This window comes from Zeus faber (genome assembly GCF_960531495.2).
Source record: "Zeus faber genome assembly, chromosome: 22".
NCBI classification, from domain to species: Eukaryota; Metazoa; Chordata; class Actinopteri; order Zeiformes; family Zeidae; genus Zeus; species Zeus faber.
The window spans coordinates 16392370-16411952 of record NC_137209.1 but is presented as its reverse complement, the minus strand read 5'-3'; the positions used below and the strand labels follow the sequence as shown (position 1 = coordinate 16411952).

Below are 19583 nucleotides of genomic sequence, written 5' to 3'. Positions count from 1 at the left end.
ACAAAGCGGAAGTCCTGTAATCCGGCGTAGCACCAATGTCAGACGAAGGCCGTTTCTCAACGCCGAGTACGCGAAGTGCGGACGTGCGGACTTGGTGGTTCAGACTCGGGAGGACGCTGCGCAAGTCCCCACCGATGGATAGGTCATAAATCTAACACCGCAACCGAACCATGTGGCCCCTGTTTCCGGGGAAATATTTTCCGCGACACACCGGACGTCCGGAAGCTCGTTTCTGTTTGTTTATGTCCCCGCAGCGGTTTCCACCCCCGTGTTAAAATGTAGAGGTTAGAAACCCCGAGCGCAGGGATCAGCCGCCCTCTGGCTGCAGCCGCGGATGAGATTTTAGGATTATTTGGGGGGAAAAAAAATCTCAGAATACGCGGAGAAGGTTTGTCGTTTACAAGAAGAAAACAATGGCCAACGCGAGTTGGTGGACGCTGCACAGAGCAGGTGTGCAAGCAGGCGCACGGTGATTGAGATTAATAGAACATGGTTTACTTAGTAATCACTTCATGGTAATAAATATCAAACCGTCAATCATTCTGAGTGAGGGCGAGCTGCCGTCATCCTTTGCTGCTCGGGCTCCCATAGATGTTGTGGTAAGACCGCATTGATTGTCTTCTGTTTAAACTGGGAAAACATGATATTTGATGGTGATAACAGATTGTATGAAGAAATCCACATAATTAATATCATTCATTTTAAATGTATGATTTAGACTAAGTAATATACAATACACACATACAGTTGCAGAATGTGGGCTCTGTGCTATGCCTCTGTAATGCTATGTGTGCAAAAAAGTAATAGAGCAAAATGTAAAGTGACAGTTTAACTATATACAGGTTATATCATATGATATCTATCAGTATAGTATGATCAATTATCTAACATGATACACTAAGTATACTTGTAGTATGCAAAATCCAAATCATACAAGTGTAACATGAAGTGCAAACAGGTTATAGTTGTACACATAATTACATGGTATCTTATAATACAAATGTAGTATGTATGAGTTGGGCTGCACATTGTAAGCCAAGCAAAAGTAGTAGAAAAAGAAAAAGGGAGAACAAATACACCAGGGGGAGTAGTTTAGCAGGGGTGTGTTTTTGACATTTTATAAACCGCTTTTTCTGGACAAGCAATGTAAACAACGCAGATTTCCAGGATCGACAGCGCTACGTGATGATGAACGCAACTGCAACAGCAGTAACAGTGTTGGTGGTGGGGCTGTTAGTTAGTTAGTTAGTTAGTCAGTGTAGCACCAATGTTTGCCAAAATTAAATCTGTATTTTAATTTATTTGTTTGATGGCTGTTTTGTGTTTTTTCTCCTGCAGAGCAGAGAAGATGCAGAGAGTGGAGGCGCTGAGGGCAATGCTCCAGCGGCCAGAGAGGGCAGATGTGGAGCACATCTGGGGGTTGATGGAAGAAACGCTTTCAGAATACGAGAAGGAAGTTTGTCTCTTAAAAAGAGAAAACATTGAGCAACGCAAGTTACTGAGCGCTGCTTGGAGTCCTCAGGTTGTGCTACACACAGCAGGTCTGTACCTTAGAAACCTTTACATCCTCCTGTTGCATGTTTCATCGGGGTGTCTGCAGCTTCTGTCAAAGTCTTAAAATGTATTAAATTCAGATTTATGAATAGGCCATGAAGGTAATTAAAAGTTACAATTATATTTTTTAAGTGTGTGGTTGTCAGTGTTTACCTGTGATTTTCATGGTTATTTAATTTGGATATGGCAGCGTTCCCTCCAGCGCCCCAGCAGCTCTCTGCCTGTAAAGAGGAGCTTCCCCCTGAGCAGCAGGAGTGGCTCCCCAGTCTGGGCCAGGAGGAGCCAGAGCCCCCACCCATTAAAGAGGAAGAGGAGGAGTTCCCTGTGAAGAGGGAACATGATGAAGAGTGTGCTCAGTGGTCCCAGCTTCATCAGTTCCAAACTGAGGAGAACAGAGAGGCAGAACTTGTAGCCAGCACCTCAGCTGAACTGATGGAAGCAGAAGTAGTAGAAATAGAAATAGAAGTAGAAGTAGATCCAGAAGATCCAGCTGCTGCTTTAGAACCGAGTGGTGCTGACCAGCTCCTCTCTTCACACTGTTCTGAACCTGAGACTGAAGTCAGCGATGGAGGTTGGAAGGAGACCACAGAACCTCCGTCAGGTAACTCTTTGTTTTTCTTCTCCCATCAAGCTCTTCTACCGTGTCAGTTCCAGCGTATCTGTTTGTTCCTATCTGACTTCAATGGAATGTTGCATTAATCACTTAACACTCCTGTTATGTTCCATTTTAATGATGGCTTTTATGTTTCCAATTCTCTCCAGCAATTTAAAACCAATGAATTTGGTTATAAATTAAACTGTTACCCAGGTTTATGTCCCAACTATGTTGTGGGTCTGAACAGTTTGGTTTGGTATGTATTGTCTGAATGCACGCTGCCCGCGAAATGCAACTAGGCATTGCTTCAAAGTTCTTTGTTTTTTTTTAATACAAAAATCAACATTGACCGCCACATATTGAGTTTCTATTTTTTTTCTATTTAAAATTGGTAAAATCTAGGACTGAACGATTAATCAAATTCAAGCCGACATTGTGATGTAATTGAATGCAATTTTCGAATCGCAATGGCTGTGATTAAAAAATAAAATAAATGCACGAAAGAAAATAAATATAATTTTGTCCTACAATCTAACCAATAGGGCTGTCAGTATTGGCCTGAAATCACGTTGGAATGCTCCTTCCGAAAAAAACACATGAGTTTGAATATATTATAATATCTATTACAATTGTAAAAAGTGACAATTTGACCAACTTTCGGGCTGTGTCTGCCGCCTCCGGGGAGCAGAGATCACGGGCTAAAAATTACATGGAGAGTCCCTCAGTAGCAGCTCAAATAACAACAACAAAGTAGATTTGACTGAGCTACAGGCTGCCAAACACCGTGCACTGTGCAGATCTGCCCCGTTCAAATTATTAGAAACCTTGAATGCTTAATAAAAATGTATATAGTAGAATGAGACTCTTTTCTGTGTATCTGTACTTTTACCTCCAGATCTGCACCAGCGCTCTGATGATGAAGAGGGAGCTCACCAAAGCCAAACTGAGGGGAACAGAGAGGACGGTGGAGTTTCAGAAGCAGCCAGTAGCTCAGATCCAGATTCTGATTTGGAATCAACTAGTGCTGAGCAGACTGACGACGGTGATGAAGTTTGGAAGGAGACGAGAGAACCTCAGTCAGGTAACTTTTTTATTTTTTCTCCCACAAACCTGTCTGTTCCGCAAAATGTCCTTTGAAATCTTGAACTTCAAATGCCTCACCTCAAATGCAAGACGGATGCAATCAGCGGTGAACAAAGTATGCAACGTTCATCCAATTGACAATTGAACTCTGGTAAAAGTCCTCCATTCTGGATGATATTTAAATGGGCACTATGTAGTGTTTGATGTGCAGTTTGATAGCACATTTGAAGCCACTTTGTATGTTCTTCAAGTTCTCAGCTGTTTAAGTACAGTACTTGAGAACAGGGTACATGGATACTGTTATGGCATCCCAAAGTCAGTTTTGGTTATGCCATGCAGACGCCCTTGTTCATCACTACACGTTTCTGCTTTGCCTTGTTACACAGTTGATCGGCTTTTATTGAGTCTTACTTTGAGTAGTTGAGGTGATTAAAGGTCTTTCTAGTCGGGGTTATGGATTATCGTTGTTTCTTGGGTGTGTGTTTTGGTTTACATTCGGTGGCTGGTGCAATAATCGCGCTCAAAATCACAACAAAAATAACGACCCATGTATCAACAAATTAGACGGTTCTGACAAAATAAATAACGATAAACTCTATTCTGTATTAATAATGAACAAAAAAGTAAGCAGTACAAAGTGAAGCAGTAGAAAAAACGTTTGTCTGTGGCATCCTTCCCTGCTACCCAGAAAAGGTGCTCAGGTTTGACGCATTGTTTAACTGACTGCTGCTCAGTCAGGTAAACAACAACAAACAATTTTCTAAGATATCATTTGGCAGCAACAGGTACTATCCACCTTCATTTAATATATGAAGAGAGTCCCTTCAAAGGAATACTACATTTACTACAAACTTCAGCCATTTCAACACTTTGAAGCATTCCAGCCTTGGTGCAATAACCTAAAAACGTTTTTGTTAAAATGTTTATCAGTCCAATTATGGTGCAAAGTGCATCGTTTTCATCAACTTTACCTTCACCTGTATGTGTGGAAGCTTTATCTTCAAAGTAAGGGTTCATATGTAATGTTGTATCCAATGTGATGTACTGTTGTAATAATGAAAAGTACTTGGGTACTGTACACCGCTGAATGACATAAATTAAGAGACTGCCTTTAAAAGGATGTTAGCTGATAGTTACATTAGAAAAATGGCCCCTGTGTGAACACTTACCAATAAAGAAGGATCAGATTCAGAATATTGATCTTCTCTTTATTTCATTGATGTTAACACTTGAGTAATAATGTATTGGGATAATGAATGAAAGTTATAGCCTACACTGTTTTTCTGTCTCTTCCACAGTGAAGGAAGAACTACACGTCAAAAATATTTGAGCTATTAATAATGACCCCTTTGTGATAATTTGTTGAATAATTTCAGCAAAAGAAAGATAGTTGATGAAGATAGTTGTATAATCATCAAGAACCACTTACATTAACTTGGTCCTTTGGATGACATGTGGAATGACAATAGCACAACATTTCTGTTATACATGTATGGCCGCCATCAATCACCTCTCTTTGGAGGACTATCATACCATGTTTTGTTCAACTAACCAACTAATCATTATTGCTTCTCCAAGATGGGGTATTTGACAACAGGATGAACTCTGCAAAAATTCAAACAATAATTTTGGCACGTGGCCCCTTCCTGTAACAACAAGAAAAGAGGCTGTGTGTGTGACACCCCACGGCAGCAAGAACATCCTGAGCCCAAAAACACCGCTGCCATGGAAGAACCCCAAATGGCATGAATCCACCAAGCATATCCAATCCAAACCATGCACACCCCTGCTATTGTGGGGGAGCACATTTTTGACTCAAATATATGGATTGCTATGTCGCAATGTCTTTTAATTCTACAAACTTCTATCAATTTGGCATTGCTGTTTATTCAGTTATTCATTGTTGATTGAAGAACTTGAAGGGTTATTGCCAAAGTTGCACCCAACATTTTAATTTACCGGGGCCCTTTCAGACTTCTGATCCGTTGTTTTTTCCTCCCCCTCTTCTTCAAGGAGTGAAATCCCAGTCTCTCCGGACTCTGGGATTTTCCTGTCCTGGGTGTCTGTCCTCCTTCTCGTCTCAGCTCTTCCTCCATCAACACATTGAGGAGAGTCACAGTGAGCTTGACGTCAAACAGCTGAGAAGTGGAGGGATCAGAGCAGAGAGTCTCCTCCCCTCTGCAGCCTCTCTGCCAATAGGAACCTCTGCAACCACCAGGAAACAGAAAGACACACCAAGAAGTCACAGTTGTGACCAGTGTGGGAAAACCTTCAGGTGGCCAAGTAGTCTGAAAGCACATCAGACTGTCCACACTGGAGAGAGATCATTCCACTGTCAACATTGTGAAAAGACTTGTAATACGAAAACTCAACTTAAAGTACATCAGCGTATTCATTCAGGAGAGAAACCCTACCAGTGCCTGCAGTGCGCTCAGAGTTTCAGGACAAAAGGTGTTCTGGACAGGCACCAGCGCATTCACACGGGAGAGAGATCATATCAATGTGAACAGTGTGGGAAGTGCTTTTATGTCAAAAATAAACTGACAGAGCATCAGCGTTGTCACACAGGAGAGAAACTGTACCAGTGCCAGCAGTGCGGAAAGAGGTTCAACGCAAAGGTTTATCTGAACCGACACAAACGTGTCCACACAGGAGAGAAACCGTATCAGTGCCAGCAGTGTGGAAAGAGGTTCAACGCAAAAGCCGATCTGAACCGACATCAACGTGTCCACACAGGAGAGAAACCGTATCAGTGTGTCCAGTGTGGAAAGAGCTTCAGTGCGAAAAACAAACTCAAACTACATCAGCGTATTCACACAGGAGCTAAACCGTACCGCTGTCCACTGTGTTTGAAGAGTTTCACTTGGTCCTCGCAGCTGAAGACACATCACTGCGTCCAAACTGCCGAGTAAAGCTCCTTGTGTTGATTCTGGAGTGTTTCCAACCAGCAAGTGTTTGGCTCCCATCCCAGAGCTGTTACTGTAGAGCTTTGTGGAACCTCTCCTAGAGCTCAGAGCATTTGTTCTATATATTTACCGCAATCATTGTGTACAATCAAATAAACATATAACCATTCATTGGAACACAGCAGGTGTATGCCCCACACAGTAACATTAAAGTACACCTGCTGTCAGCCCCCGGTTACTTAGTCACCAGGAAGTACTGCAGATGGCAAGAGCTGAGACACATGCAACAGTAACAGGTTAAATGAACAGTAATGTATTGCTTATTCTGTATGATGGATGAATAAACGTGTTTTGAAATTCAAATCTGCAAAGACACTCTTGATAATCATCAAGAACTGCTTGAAATAACTCCTCTGGATGACCTGTGGGGTGACAAGAGCACAACATTTCCACCAAAACCATCTTACCATGTTACAACTGATTGTCTCTCTGAGAAGGGGGGACCACAGTGAAACATAGAATTAAATATGTATTTGACAAAAAAAAAACCATGAATTCAGAACAATTGAAAATTCTTGTCACAATAGTAGCAAGAACAGAGTCGTCTGTGTGTGTGTGTGACATTCATGACAAGTAAGATAGCGACCCCTTCCGAAATCTTTGTAACTGTTGTAGAATTTAGCAATCTTGCTCACTGCTGCTTTTATTATTTTATTTAATTAAACTCTATCACTTCACCATGCGCCTGGACAAACCCCATCATATCTCTCAAGCCCATCTGCAGAAGATGATAAAGTTGTGGCCTTAACTGTGTCCGGGCATTATCACTGGGCAGCCAAAGATCCCCAATTTGGTTGGTGACAACTTTATTTTAAGAAATTATTTTATGTTAAAATCAACAAAAGCTCAAATTTTAAAAAGAATGATTCTATGAATCCAACATTTATTTTATAATTGTTTATATATTAAGTTCTATTGGAATGGTTTTGAAGGCTTTACCCTCTAAAAGTAAAATGCATATAATTGTAGAAATGAATGACTTTGCATGACTATTTTTTATGTTTCTTTGAACACCAACACATAAATGTTTGCTTATTATATTTTATGAAAATTTAACTTGCACATCTTAGTTTTCAACGACAAATCCTATTTTTGTTTTATTTCTATCAGACCTTAAGAAAAAAAAAAAGAAAACGAAATGCCCTGAAAATGTGTTTTATTTATCCTCTGTAAACTCTCAACCGATTTGTTTTGTAACCAGTGGACGTTTGATTTGTTCTATGATGTCATCTTGTTGTTTTCTTGTTCATTTGAGTTGAACAATAACAAATACAAGAGTGGAGGCCGCGCCTGAATGTGACGTGACAGAGCAAACCCAGTCAGAATGGATCCGATCTGGTTGTCATATTTGGACCAAAATCAGCAACAGATTATCAAACTCACTCTCATATGATACACCAGATTGTCGGTAAAACAAGTGTTACGAATAATCAGCTTTAAGTCTCAACTAACATAGATTTGCTTTCAAGAGCCCATGTGTTTGTTCCGTTTCTCGTCCAAAACCGACGAGCGCATGGCGCCGTGGGGCGAGTAAACAGCAAACAATCACGTTGAGGGAGTCACAGAGCCTCATTTGCATCAAGATGTCAATGCAGAAAAAGGGAAACCATTATGCTGCATATATTTCATGCTGGTCAGAAGAAAATCTTAAAGATGTGCATTTTAAACTGTAACGCATCCACGCCCCCCTTGTTAAGGCGTACTTTTGTCAGTTTTAGTTTGAGTCATAGTGTGCGTATCTACGTCCCCCTCCTTCCCCACGCCCTTCCGCTTCGAATGTCTGTGGAAATCTGCCCATTCAAATGAATTGGTTTAAACTGCGTTCAGCGTAGCGCGGAATAAGTCGGACAGTCGTACTCCCGATCACGATTTAATAGATACATTTTCGTGACTGGGACCGTGTTGGCCTGGTTGCGGCTCAGCGTTATGGCGCTCTCATGCCACACATTTCTACTACGGCGTGACATCCCGTGACGCCTGAATATTTATGTCGCAAAGACAAATTCTGTTGTATTTCAGTATTTCAGTCATGTTCTTGACAAAAGATCCATCATAAGACATTTACTTCTAGGTGATGTTCAAATATTTGCTGCACCTAACTTTCTACCACTGTGGCCCAGATAAAGTTCATCCATTGAAATAAGTTTTAATGTGCTTCCTTATGATGAATTATTTAAAAGGTTTTTGTTCAAAGGTACAATCTACACAACTGTGACATACACACGTATGCAGAAATGTGTCAATTCAGTGGCAATGCTATGTGATTGAAGCTTTATGCAACTTGAACATTTTGCGCTGTTGAAAGTCCAGTGTCAATATGCGCTGACTGAATGTATTAGTGAAGAGATGAGTGTGGTGTTTGGACATCCCCTAAAAGTTCAAACGAGATGTCTGATCGGGGGAAAACCGTTGAGCATCTGTATTTATTTTGTTGCAGATGTGAATTCTTCTTCTTAAAAAGGCAAGGAAACCACTGCTGTTACAGCTTCATCCCCATGGAAAAAGTGTGTTTTAGTATCAGTCAAGGCCCTTCTCCCACTACTGGGGAGGAGGGCAAAGTCTTAGTCATTACACTATACACACCACATGTAACATAGTGTGTTCATATACATATATATATGAGGCGACACATTTCAATTTAATATTTGAATTTGGATTTAATATTTAAATTTAGATTTAACATTTAGAATTGGATTTCTCGTTTAGATTGTACCTTGAGATTTAACATTTTGGTCTCAAATCTGAGTAAAATGAGCAAAATGTGAGGAAAGTGACCTAAATATTGAAAATATAGCACCGAGAAAATTGTAACCAAGTTTTTACATGCGGCACCAAATGATATATTGCCAATCAAGCATTAATATAAACCATTAACTATTCAAAATCTTCAATACAATCAAAAACAACTATTTTGTGTGAAAATAAATTAATTGAGGTCATTTGATGAAGTACAAAACATTTTATTTGTTTTTAATTCACTGGAAGACCTTTTATTGCCCTTCGCTCTCCTGTGGGTGATCGACATAGACAGAGACACAGAGAGAGAGAGAGGAAAAGTGACACTTCTGATAATGAACCAGAGACAAACTTTTTGGAGCAATAATGCTGTTTTTTTGCACACAGACCTGGCAACCCTGGTGGAGTCTTCTTGTCAGAAGTGTCTCTTTTCCTCGCTCTCTCTCTGTCTCTGTCTATCAACTCTGTCGATCACCCACAGGAGAGCGAGGGGCAAAAAAGCTTGCAGTGTGTTCAAAATCAGCAAAAAATAAAATGTTTCCTCCTTTACCCAAATGTACCATACATGATCTGAAATGATTTATTTTCAATATTTATATTTAAACTTGCTTATGATTCTGATGTTTTGATTTATGAACATGTTGAATTAGACACTGGATATAATATTAATAATATTGTAGTTTACCTTTGTGACACAGACTGTTGTGAATAAGCAGCTGTATGACGACCCAGTTTAAAAAAATACACATTTGTCTTTATTCTTTACGTGTTTTGACGTGTGGTTCATATATGTCAGAAGCTCTACAGGCGCTTTTAAACGCGCCCTCGGGCTGGCAGCTTTCAAAGGCTCACCCGAGAATCTAACTCTCAACTGGACAAACCTGAAGCTTTCACCCAGCGACTTAACTCTTCAAGCCACTGAGTCTTAACAAGATGCCGTCTCCTCTGATCAAAGGAACCTCTGCGTTGACTTGGACGGGAAATTGGGACTGGAACCTGACAAAATCCGATCAAATGGGGTCTGTGGCGTATGTGCCGTATCTAACTACAATATATAGTATTAATAATATTATGAATTTGGATTTGCAGGCGTTTAACTAACAACAATAACCAGTTTGTATTACTCCTAGAAGCAGTAGTGGACCGTGCCAAGTGGATCTGGGCCTTCTGCAGAACGTCACTCAAATAGGACCTGGTCCATTTCAAATTAAATACCCCACAAACAAATTCATTATTTTATTAACTCATCCCCCCCCAACCTCCTACCATTTTGCAGTTCCATTTCAAGAACCGTTACTTTTCTGAAATAAATACTTGTCATTTCCTTTACGGAAGTTCCATGTAGTTGCGCGTCTCCGCCACTAGATGGCAGTAAATCATCGTGGACTGGCCTCAGAGGCTTCATGTTATTGGGGAAAAAAACATCAACGTTTGTCATAAAACTCAACTCACTAAGACAAAGTTACAATGTGTTTGAACATGTTTATAATACATCTTCATGGTAAACTGTTTAAAATGTAGAGAGGGACACACACACACACACACACACACACACACACACCCACACACCATGTAGGGTGTGATTAGGGATTGAGAGAAATAAATCTGTGGAATAATAGTGTATATTTTAAATCGTAATATTTTAAATACATTTGTGTAGTTCATATAATAAAATAATGTTTTTGTACAATTGTATATAGAGCAGAATCATATACTTTGGTTTTCCATCTGCCCTTATCTGATTTGTCAAAAAACATCACACTGATCACATTGGAAACTAATGTCAGTTCTGCAACATAGAAATGTTACTTGTGAAATTTTGAATGAGTCGACTTCATTTGGAACAAAGAACACAGTGAAAATGCAAATTGTATTGTGAGTTATTTTAAAAATGAAGTGGCTAAAAGGCCTTAAAATAGAACAGTGACTTATTAAAAGAAGTATAACTGCATTTTGTCTGTATGATTATTATTATTATTATTTATTTTTCACATATTTAATTAAATTTTCCAGCGGAAAGACGAAACCATGTTTGTAGACTTGCAGCGTAGGGCCAGAGTGGCCTCCTCTACGTCCGCTGTGAAGCTTTAACAACACGGACTGACGGACAGTGAGTCACTACAGCTTGTTCTACTCTCTCTGCAAACATGAGCGGTCGCGGTAAAGGAGGCAAGGGACTCGGCAAAGGAGGCGCCAAGCGTCACCGCAAAGTTCTCCGCGATAACATCCAGGGAATCACCAAGCCCGCTATCCGCCGCCTGGCTCGCCGCGGCGGCGTCAAGCGTATCTCCGGTCTGATCTACGAGGAGACCCGCGGTGTTCTCAAGGTGTTCCTGGAGAACGTCATCCGTGACGCCGTCACCTACACCGAGCACGCCAAGAGAAAGACCGTCACCGCCATGGATGTGGTCTATGCCCTGAAGAGGCAGGGACGCACCCTGTACGGCTTCGGCGGTTAAACTCTGCAACAGCTCCACCAAACAAAGGCCCTTTTCAGGGCCCCCCACTTCCACTGTAAAGAGTCCTTTTTATTTTTATTTTTCATGTTTGACGTACAAGCCATATTGTACTAGATATGGCACAAGATGTCCTTACATCTAAAACCATATGAGTAATAAGCGACCGCCATGCCTTTGTGTTGAAATTAAATACGTTTGCGCGATAATTTGGGACTCTTCTATAAACACAACGATGCCCACGATGGCGTAGTGGGCCCTGATGTGAATATTATATTTAGTACGTTGCTATGTAGGTAGAAATGAACCAATTTTCAGACATGGACGTCAGTAAACAGTTTTTCTTCTGCTGCAGTTGATGGGAAACTAAACATTAAACAAGTCAGTTACTGTTTCGCAGCAATTGAAAACCCAATGAACATGCGATGCAGGGTTTACGATTTAACCCTTCGATATGTGATGACAAGTAAATACATGAAATGGATGTTTTTCCTATTGATTGTATGATTTATTCTTTATATATTTAACCTGTATTTGTAATTCATATAAATACAATAAATAATGACCTTTCATTATGTGACTTGGGAAAAGCCTTTGTTGGACAGTGTGGGTGGTCCTGAAAAGGACCTTTTGTTTGAGAAGCTGACAGCTCAGATTACTTGGAGCTGGTGTACTTGGTGACGGCCTTGGTGCCCTCGGACACGGCGTGCTTGGCCAGCTCTCCGGGGAGCAGCAGGCGGACGGCGGTCTGGATCTCCCTGGAAGTGATGGTGGAGCGCTTGTTGTAGTGGGCCAGGCGGCAAGCCTCACCGGCGATGCGCTCGAAGATGTCGTTGACGAACGAGTTCATGATGCCCATGGCCTTGGAGGAGATCCCGGTGTCGGGGTGGACCTGCTTCAGCACCTTGTACACGTAGATGGCGTAGCTCTCCTTCCTGGTCTTGCGGCGCTTCTTGCCGGTCTTGCTGGCGGTCTTCGACACGGCTTTCTTGGAGCCCTTCTTGGGCGCTGCCTTGGCGGGTTCAGGCATGATGACGGCGCAGAGGCAGACGGTACCAATAGCAAGCGGGGGCTGGTGCTGCTTGCTTTATAGAATCCTGATGCAAATGAGGCTCTGCGACTCGCTCAAAGTGATTGGCTAAAGTTTGCAAGCCACACTGGGCATGCGTCAGTTTGTTTCGAGGACGAGAATACAGACTGAGTTTTGGAAACGAATATCCGTAAATGTACTTTTATCTGATTATTTAAAACACTTATATTAGGATGAATGCAGTGCTTGGTTATCATATGAGAGCAATTTGAAACATAACACACAGTGCAATAAAGGCCTGCGAATCTAAGTGAATTATATAACAAACTATATTATAATTTCAAAATATGTAAGTCAAAGCATATTTATATACATATTTGATATATTGCTGTATTTATCAAAATGTATCTATTGTATTCCACTGTTTAATATCAAACATGGATGTAGATAATTAAAGTATTTCTTGTAGCTGCAGTTTGACATTTTTGTTGTATGTTTTTGTTTCCCATCAATTGAAAACCCAACGAACATGCAGATTTATAGGAATACATGTTGGTTTAACATAACGCTTCGATTGACACAATTTCTTTGACTTGTGGTAAACTTTGTACGTGACGTCACGGGAAGCATGGATTTAGTTTCAAGTTAGTTCACTATGAAATCTCTTTGGGTTTGTGAGCCGCCCACAATGCTGAGCAAATGTTTTTGAATGGTTCAACAATAGTCCTCAACTGCTGCTTTCATCAATATTGTCCTTTTTTAAATTATTATTATTATTATTATTATTATTATTATTATTGTTATTATTGCTATATTTGCTGCGGCACCTTTCGAGGAGGCAGATGATCCGCTGTGGCGACCCTAAATGGGAGCAGTCAAAAGAAGATCTTTACTTTTATGTTGACATGGTTGCTCAGTGGTTAAGACTGACTTCACACAGACAGTGTTCTCAGATGGAATCTTTGTTTTTTACCCTTCCTGTGTTTTCAGGATTTTTTTTTTTTTCCTCCGGGTTTCTCTGGTTTGACGACATTAAATGACAGACCCTCTCCTGGACCCCCTACAGTTCGCCTACAGAGCCAACAGGTCAGTAGACGATGCAGTAAACTTGGCCCTCCACCTCATCCTCCAGCACCTGGACTCCTCAGGAACCAACGCCAGGATCCTGGTTGTGGATTTCAGTGCCACCCTTTAACACAATCATCCCGGTTCTTCTGCAGGACAAGCTCTCCCAGCTGAGCGTGCCTGACTCCACCTGCAGGTGGATCACGGACTTCCTGTCTGACAGGAAGCAGCATGTGAAGCTGGGTAAACACTTCTCTGACACGGACCATCAGCACCACTTCCCCTCAAGGCTGTGTTCTTTCTCCTCTGCTCTTCTCCCTGTACACCAACAGCTGCAGCTCCAGCCACCAGTCTGTCAAGCTCCTGAAATTTGCGGACGACACCACCCTCATTGGGCTCATCTCTGGTGGGGATGAGTCCGCCTACAGGTGGGCGCTTGACCCTCTGGTGATTTGGTGCAGCTAAAACAACCTGGAGCTCAACGCTCTATAGACAGTGGAGATGGTTGTGGACTTCAGAAAGAACTCTGCCCCACTCACCCCCATCACCCTGTGTGACTCCCCAGTCGACTCTGTGGAGTCCTGCTGCCTCCTGGGAACCATCATCTCCCAGGACCTTAAGTGGGAGCTGACCATCAGCTCCATCGTCAAGAAAGCCCTGCAATAGACGTACTTCCTGCGGCAGCTGAGGAAGTTCAACCTGCCCGAGACGATGATGGTGCACTTCTACACCTCTGTCATTGAGTCTGTTCTCACCTCCTCCATCAACATCTGGTACGCTGCTGCAACCACCGAGGACATGGGCAGACTGCAGCGTGTCATTCGCTCTGCTGAGAAAGTGATTGGCTGCAATCTGCCAACTCTCCAGCATCTGTAGGCCTCAAGGACCCTGAGGCGTTGCAGGTAAGACTGTGGCTGAACCCCTCCACCCCGGACATTAACTGTTTGAAACATTTCCTTCTGGCAGGAGGCTGCGGTCCAACGAGGTAAAAACCTCTCTCCACAAGAACAGTTTCTTCCCCTCATCAACAAGCCCCCCCCCCCCCCACGCTTTAAACTGAATGGGTATGTCAATGTTTTACATTAACGCCCATTCCTCATTCTCTGGACTTTATCCGTGAACATTACGCATCTGTGTAAGGCAAGGAACATCTGTTACACTTCATATTGAACATTTGCACATCCCTGCTCAAACTGTACAACTTTATTAAAAACAAAACAAAAAAAACAGCCTTAGTTTACATCAGAATCAGAATCAGAAATACTTTAATAATCCCAGGGGGAAATTACTTTCGTTACAACTCCAAATCTACATACAACATATTTACATAGAACATATTAACATACAACATATAATAATTATTAAGAAACATATTTATATATAAATATATATAAACATATCTATATACACATGGTAAAGTGTAAAATGTACAGTTAAAAATGTGCAAGATGATTCAAGAGATTCAAGATTTTTTATTTGTCACATACATATACAAACTTTCATACATATATGCAGTGAAATGTAATGCAACGCACCCGGTGATAGCACACAATATGTCCTAGGAAAAAATTAAAATAAAAATGATTCTTTCCATAGGCCGACTAACTGACTCCTAAAACGTAATACGGTAAGTTGAATACTTATAGAATAAAATAAAAATATATAAAATAAAATACAATAAAAATAAAAAGAAATAAAATGGAATAGATAGAGGGAATATGCCTATGTATATACAGATATGTGCATTAAAGTGGCATGTGACTTAAAGTGGCATGTGAATGTGAATAGAGTGAGGTAGTGTTTGGGATAATACAGCACAGTATACAACAGTATGGCGCAGCAATACGGCATCACAAACAACCCTGAACAGTGACACAGTATGCGGTACAGTATGCTACATATAGTACAGTAGGAAGTGGAGCCTATGTATGTGGCTCAGTGAGGACCCCTGGTGAGGTCAGCGTTGACAGTTCTAATGGCGTGCGGGAAAAAACTCTGTCTCAGTCTCTCTGTTCTCGCTGTGTGACTGCGGAGGCGCTTGCCTGACCGCAGCAGCTGAAACAGTCCGTTGTTGGGGTGATGAGGATCCTTCATGATCCTACAGGCTCCTCTACTACACCTCCTGGTGTATTACTCCTGCAAGGGGGGGAGGGTAGTTCCAGTGGTACGTTCAGCTGAACGCACCACCCTCTGCAGGGCCCGCCTGTCCTGGGCAGTACAGTCCCCAAACCAGGCAGTGATGTTGCCTGTCAGGATGCTTTCCACTGCTCCAGAGTAGAAGGACTTGAGGATCCTCACCGAGACCCGGAATTTCCTCAGCTGCCTGAAGAGATGAAGAAAGTGCAGAAGTGGATATCTGTGTTTTGAGGTCAGATTACAGAGAGGAGGTGTCTGACTCTCTGAGGGAGGCGTTGTAGAGGTTGAAGACCACAGGCAGGAATGATTTCCTGTGGCGCTCTGTGGTGCATCTGGGTAAGAGGAGTCTTCTGCTGAAGGTGCTCCTCTGCTGGGCCAGTGTGTCGTCGAGAGGGTGTGAGACATTGTCCAAGATGGACTGAAGCCTGGACAGCATCCTCCTCTCTGCCACAGTCGTCAGGGTGTCCAGCTCCTCTCCTACTACATCTCCGGCCCTCCGGATTAGTATGTTTAGTCTGTTGTTGTCTGAGACCCTCAGCCCACTGCCCCAGCATGTGACAGCGAGGAAGATGGTACTGGCCACAACAGACTCATAGAACATCCTCAGCATCGTCCGGCAGATGTTAAAGGACCTCAGCCTCCGTAGGAAATAGAGTCGGCTTTGGCCCTTTTTGTAGACTGCCTCGTTGTTTCTGGTCCAGTCCAACTTGTTATTGAAGTACACCCCCAGGTACTTGTACTCCTCCACAGTGTCCACAGGGACCCCCTGGATGGAAACAGGGGTCACGGGTGTTTTTGCCCTCCTCAGATCCACTATGAGCTCCTTTGTCTTACTCACATTGAGCTGCAGATGGTTCAGCTCACTCCAGGTGACAAAGTTGCCCACAACAGTCCTGTATTCACTCTCATCACCCTTTTTAATACAACCAACTATTGCTGAGTCATCAGAAAACCTCTGAAGGTGGCAGGACTCAGTGTAATAGTTGAAGTCTGAGGTGAAGAGGGTGAAGAGGAAGGGAGAGAGGACAGTCCCCTGTGGGGCCCCAGTGTTGCTGACTACCCTGTCAGACACACAGTTCTGTAGGCGTACATACTGTGGTCTGCCTGTCAGGTAATCAACAACCCAGGGCACGATGGGGGCCTCCACCTGCATCGCAGCCATCTTCTCACCCAGTAGAGCCGGACGGATGGTGTTGAAAGCACTGGAGAATTCAAAGAACATGACTCTCACAGTACTCGCCAGCTTGTCCAGATGAGTGTAGACTCTGTTCAGCAGGTAGATGATGCTGTCCTCAGGTTGTGAAGGACATGATGTAGAGCAGGGGGGAGTGGTGGAGTAGGTGGGTGGGAATTGAGGCGGTGAGTAGCAGACAAGGGGTCCGTAAGGAGGAGGAGTAGGGGGAGATATAGTGGCAGTAGTTGTCGATAATATGGCAGTAGTTGTTGAATATATGCTTATATATTTCACTAATGTTTTACTTATTGTTTTACATTTTACATCATTTACATTTACACCGAATACCAAGACAATTTCCTTGTTCGTTTAAACTTACTTGGCAATAAAGACTATTCTGTTTCTGAAATGTATAATTAATAAATTGTATTTAATAGTTTATTATTCATAAATTGTATAGTGTATATAATTTATAGTAATTGTATGACATTTATTCTTTAATATCTTAAGTAAACCGTGTGTTTATAATATATTTATATAAATACAAAAATAAATAATGAACTTTTATCATGTGACTATTGACTAATGGAAAAGCCTTTGTTTGGCAGTGCGGTCCTGAAAAGAACCTTTGGTTTGAGATGCTGATTGCTCGGAATGTTGTCCTTTATTATTATATTTACCGCAGCATCTTCACCATCGTACTGACATGGTGGCTTAGCGGGAAGATACTGTGACCTCACATGGAGGACGTTCTGAGGTGGTCCTAGTGCTTTATTTCCCATTTCCCCTAAATGGGACACTTTCCCCATGTTTACACGGTTTTCCTCCCTGTTGCTGATTTGATGATGACCAAGTAAAGTATGCGTTCATAACTAATGACTCTGTAATAAACTTTCATTCTGTCACTATTGGAAAAGCCTTTGTTGGACAGTGTGGGTTGGATTACTAGGAGCTGGTATACTTGGTGAAGGCCTTGCTGCCCTCAGACACTGCGTGCTTGGCCAGCTCTGCGGTCTGGATCTCCCCTGAAGGGATGGTGGAGCGGGTTCGGGCATGGTGACGGTTCAGAGACACACGGTAAGAAAGGTCAGTTTGTTGTGGCGCTTCTTGATTAATAGATTTGTGATGCAAATGATGCTCTGTGACTCCCTCAAAGTGATTGGGTAGAGTTTGCAAGCCGCGCAGAGACTGAGTTTTGACAACAAGCAGAAATGCTTTTAATCAACTTGAACTGGAACAAATAACACAGTGAAAATGCAAATTGTATTGTGAGTTATTTTAAAATGAAGTGGCTAAAGACCTAAGGAAAATAATAGTAACTTATTGAAAGGAAGTAGAACTGCATTTTTTTCTGCAATGTTATCATTATCATTATTATATATTATTTATTTTTCGGATATTATTGTATTTTATATTCAAATAAAGTATGTTTTAGTATTTTTAGAGCTTATAGAGCTTATTGTGCGTAATCACCAGGTGTCATGACATTTCACTGCATATATGTATGACCGTATGTATATGTATGTGACAAATAATCTCTTGAACTTGAACTTGAAGTACTGAAGACAGTTGGAACAGAACAGTCTCGTCACGTTGATCATTTTCCAACGGAAAGACAAAACCATGTTTGTAGACTTGCAGCGTAGGGCCAGAGTGGCCTCCTCTACGTCCGCTGTGAAGCTTTAACACCACGGACTGACAGACAGGGCGTCACTACAGCTTGTTCTACTCTCTCTGCAAACATGAGCGGTCGCGGTAAAGGAGGCAAGGGACTCGGCAAAGGAGGCGCCAAGCGTCACCGCAAAGTTCTCCGCGATAACATCCAGGGAATCACCAAGCCCGCTATCCGCCGCCTGGCTCGCCGCGGCGGCGTCAAGCGTATCTCCGGTCTGATCTACGAGGAGACCCGCGGTGTTCTCAAGGTGTTCCTGGAGAACGTCATCCGTGATGCCGTCACCTACACCGAGCACGCCAAGAGAAAGACCGTCACCGCCATGGATGTGGTCTATGCCCTGAAGAGGCAGGGACGCACCCTGTACGGCTTCGGCGGTTAAACTCTGTAACAGCCCCACCAAACAAAGGCCCTTTTCAGGGCCCCACAATCCCCCTGTAAAGAGCTTCTCTCTCTGTGTGAAACGATAACTACAACATATAATGCAAAACTGACATGATATCAAAGCGACTGTTCCTTGTATCGCAGTGAAATACATAATCGTTATATAATGAGTTTCAAATATCTGTTTATTGTCAGATATACATGGCAAGCAAGTTTCTTGAGATTTGTTGGTGTGTATTGTATGAATTATACACTATTAATAAATTACACCTGGATAATGTCCCCTTGACAACAATTTTATATATTTGGTATATCATGTATTTAGCTATTTATTTCGTATTCTATATTTTGTCAAACACTATCCATGTTTGACAATATGTAGACAACTATGTAGTTCACTGAAGACTCCAGTTTTTGTTGAGTTTTATTATTATTAAAAATTATTAGGTTTTGTTTGTGTTATTTTCCATGCGCTGAAAACCCAATAAACATGCAGAGATTTGTAGGAATACATGTTGGTTTAAAAATGACCCTTCATTTGACACTATTTTTGAGTTGTGGTAAAGTCTGTCAGTGAATACATGACTGATTTATTTGAAAGTAATTTCACTATGAAATCTTTGGGTTTTTAAGCCACCTACAGTGCCGAGCAGCTGTTAGATGGTCCTCAGCTGCTGCTTTCCTCAATATTGTCCTTTTTTCATCATTGTCATATTTGCTGCAGCATCTTTA

The 19583-nt window shown here is 41.9% G+C and overlaps 4 protein-coding genes across 4 annotated transcripts; 3 read left to right on the top strand and 1 right to left on the bottom strand.

The window, feature by feature from the left end:
- Positions 1 to 224: 224 nt before the first annotated feature.
- On the top strand, positions 225 to 6415 carry LOC307246994 (uncharacterized protein). Its single transcript, XM_080023048.1, has 5 exons — positions 225 to 599; positions 1339 to 1541; positions 1745 to 2155; positions 3045 to 3230; positions 5246 to 6415. The coding sequence occupies exons 2-5, from the start codon at positions 1349 to 1351 to the stop codon at positions 6142 to 6144; spliced, it is 1689 nt and encodes a 562-aa protein (XP_079879174.1). The 5' UTR covers positions 225 to 599; positions 1339 to 1348; the 3' UTR covers positions 6145 to 6415.
- A 4666-nt stretch (positions 6416 to 11081) lies between these two features.
- On the top strand, positions 11082 to 11393 carry LOC307247000 (histone H4; the record flags this gene model as incomplete). The annotated part of the gene is made up of 1 exon (XM_080023054.1): positions 11082 to 11393. One exon carries the CDS (start codon positions 11082 to 11084, stop codon positions 11391 to 11393), a length of 312 nt encoding a protein of 103 aa, XP_079879180.1.
- A 652-nt stretch (positions 11394 to 12045) lies between these two features.
- On the bottom strand, positions 12046 to 12420 carry LOC307246998 (histone H2B 1/2-like; the record flags this gene model as incomplete). The annotated part of the gene is made up of 1 exon (XM_080023052.1): positions 12046 to 12420. One exon carries the CDS (start codon positions 12418 to 12420, stop codon positions 12046 to 12048), a length of 375 nt encoding a protein of 124 aa, XP_079879178.1.
- A 6117-nt stretch (positions 12421 to 18537) lies between these two features.
- LOC307247531 (histone H4) lies at positions 18538 to 18849 on the top strand (the record flags this gene model as incomplete). The annotated part of the gene is made up of 1 exon (XM_080023694.1): positions 18538 to 18849. The coding sequence occupies one exon, from the start codon at positions 18538 to 18540 to the stop codon at positions 18847 to 18849; it is 312 nt and encodes a 103-aa protein (XP_079879820.1).
- Positions 18850 to 19583: the final 734 nt, after the last annotated feature.

Bases quoted from the DNA above. Each gene is read 5' to 3' on its own strand.
- LOC307246994 (XM_080023048.1), top strand. From the start codon at position 1,349: ATGCAGAGAGTGGAGGCGCTGAGGGCAATGCTCCAGCGGCCAGAGAGG. The intron at 1,542-1,744 runs GTCTGTACCTTA...TGGATATGGCAG, and splicing joins GGTTGTGCTACACACAGCAG to CGTTCCCTCCAGCGCCCCAG. The intron at 3,231-5,245 runs GTAACTTTTTTA...CTCTTCTTCAAG, and splicing joins GACGAGAGAACCTCAGTCAG to GAGTGAAATCCCAGTCTCTC.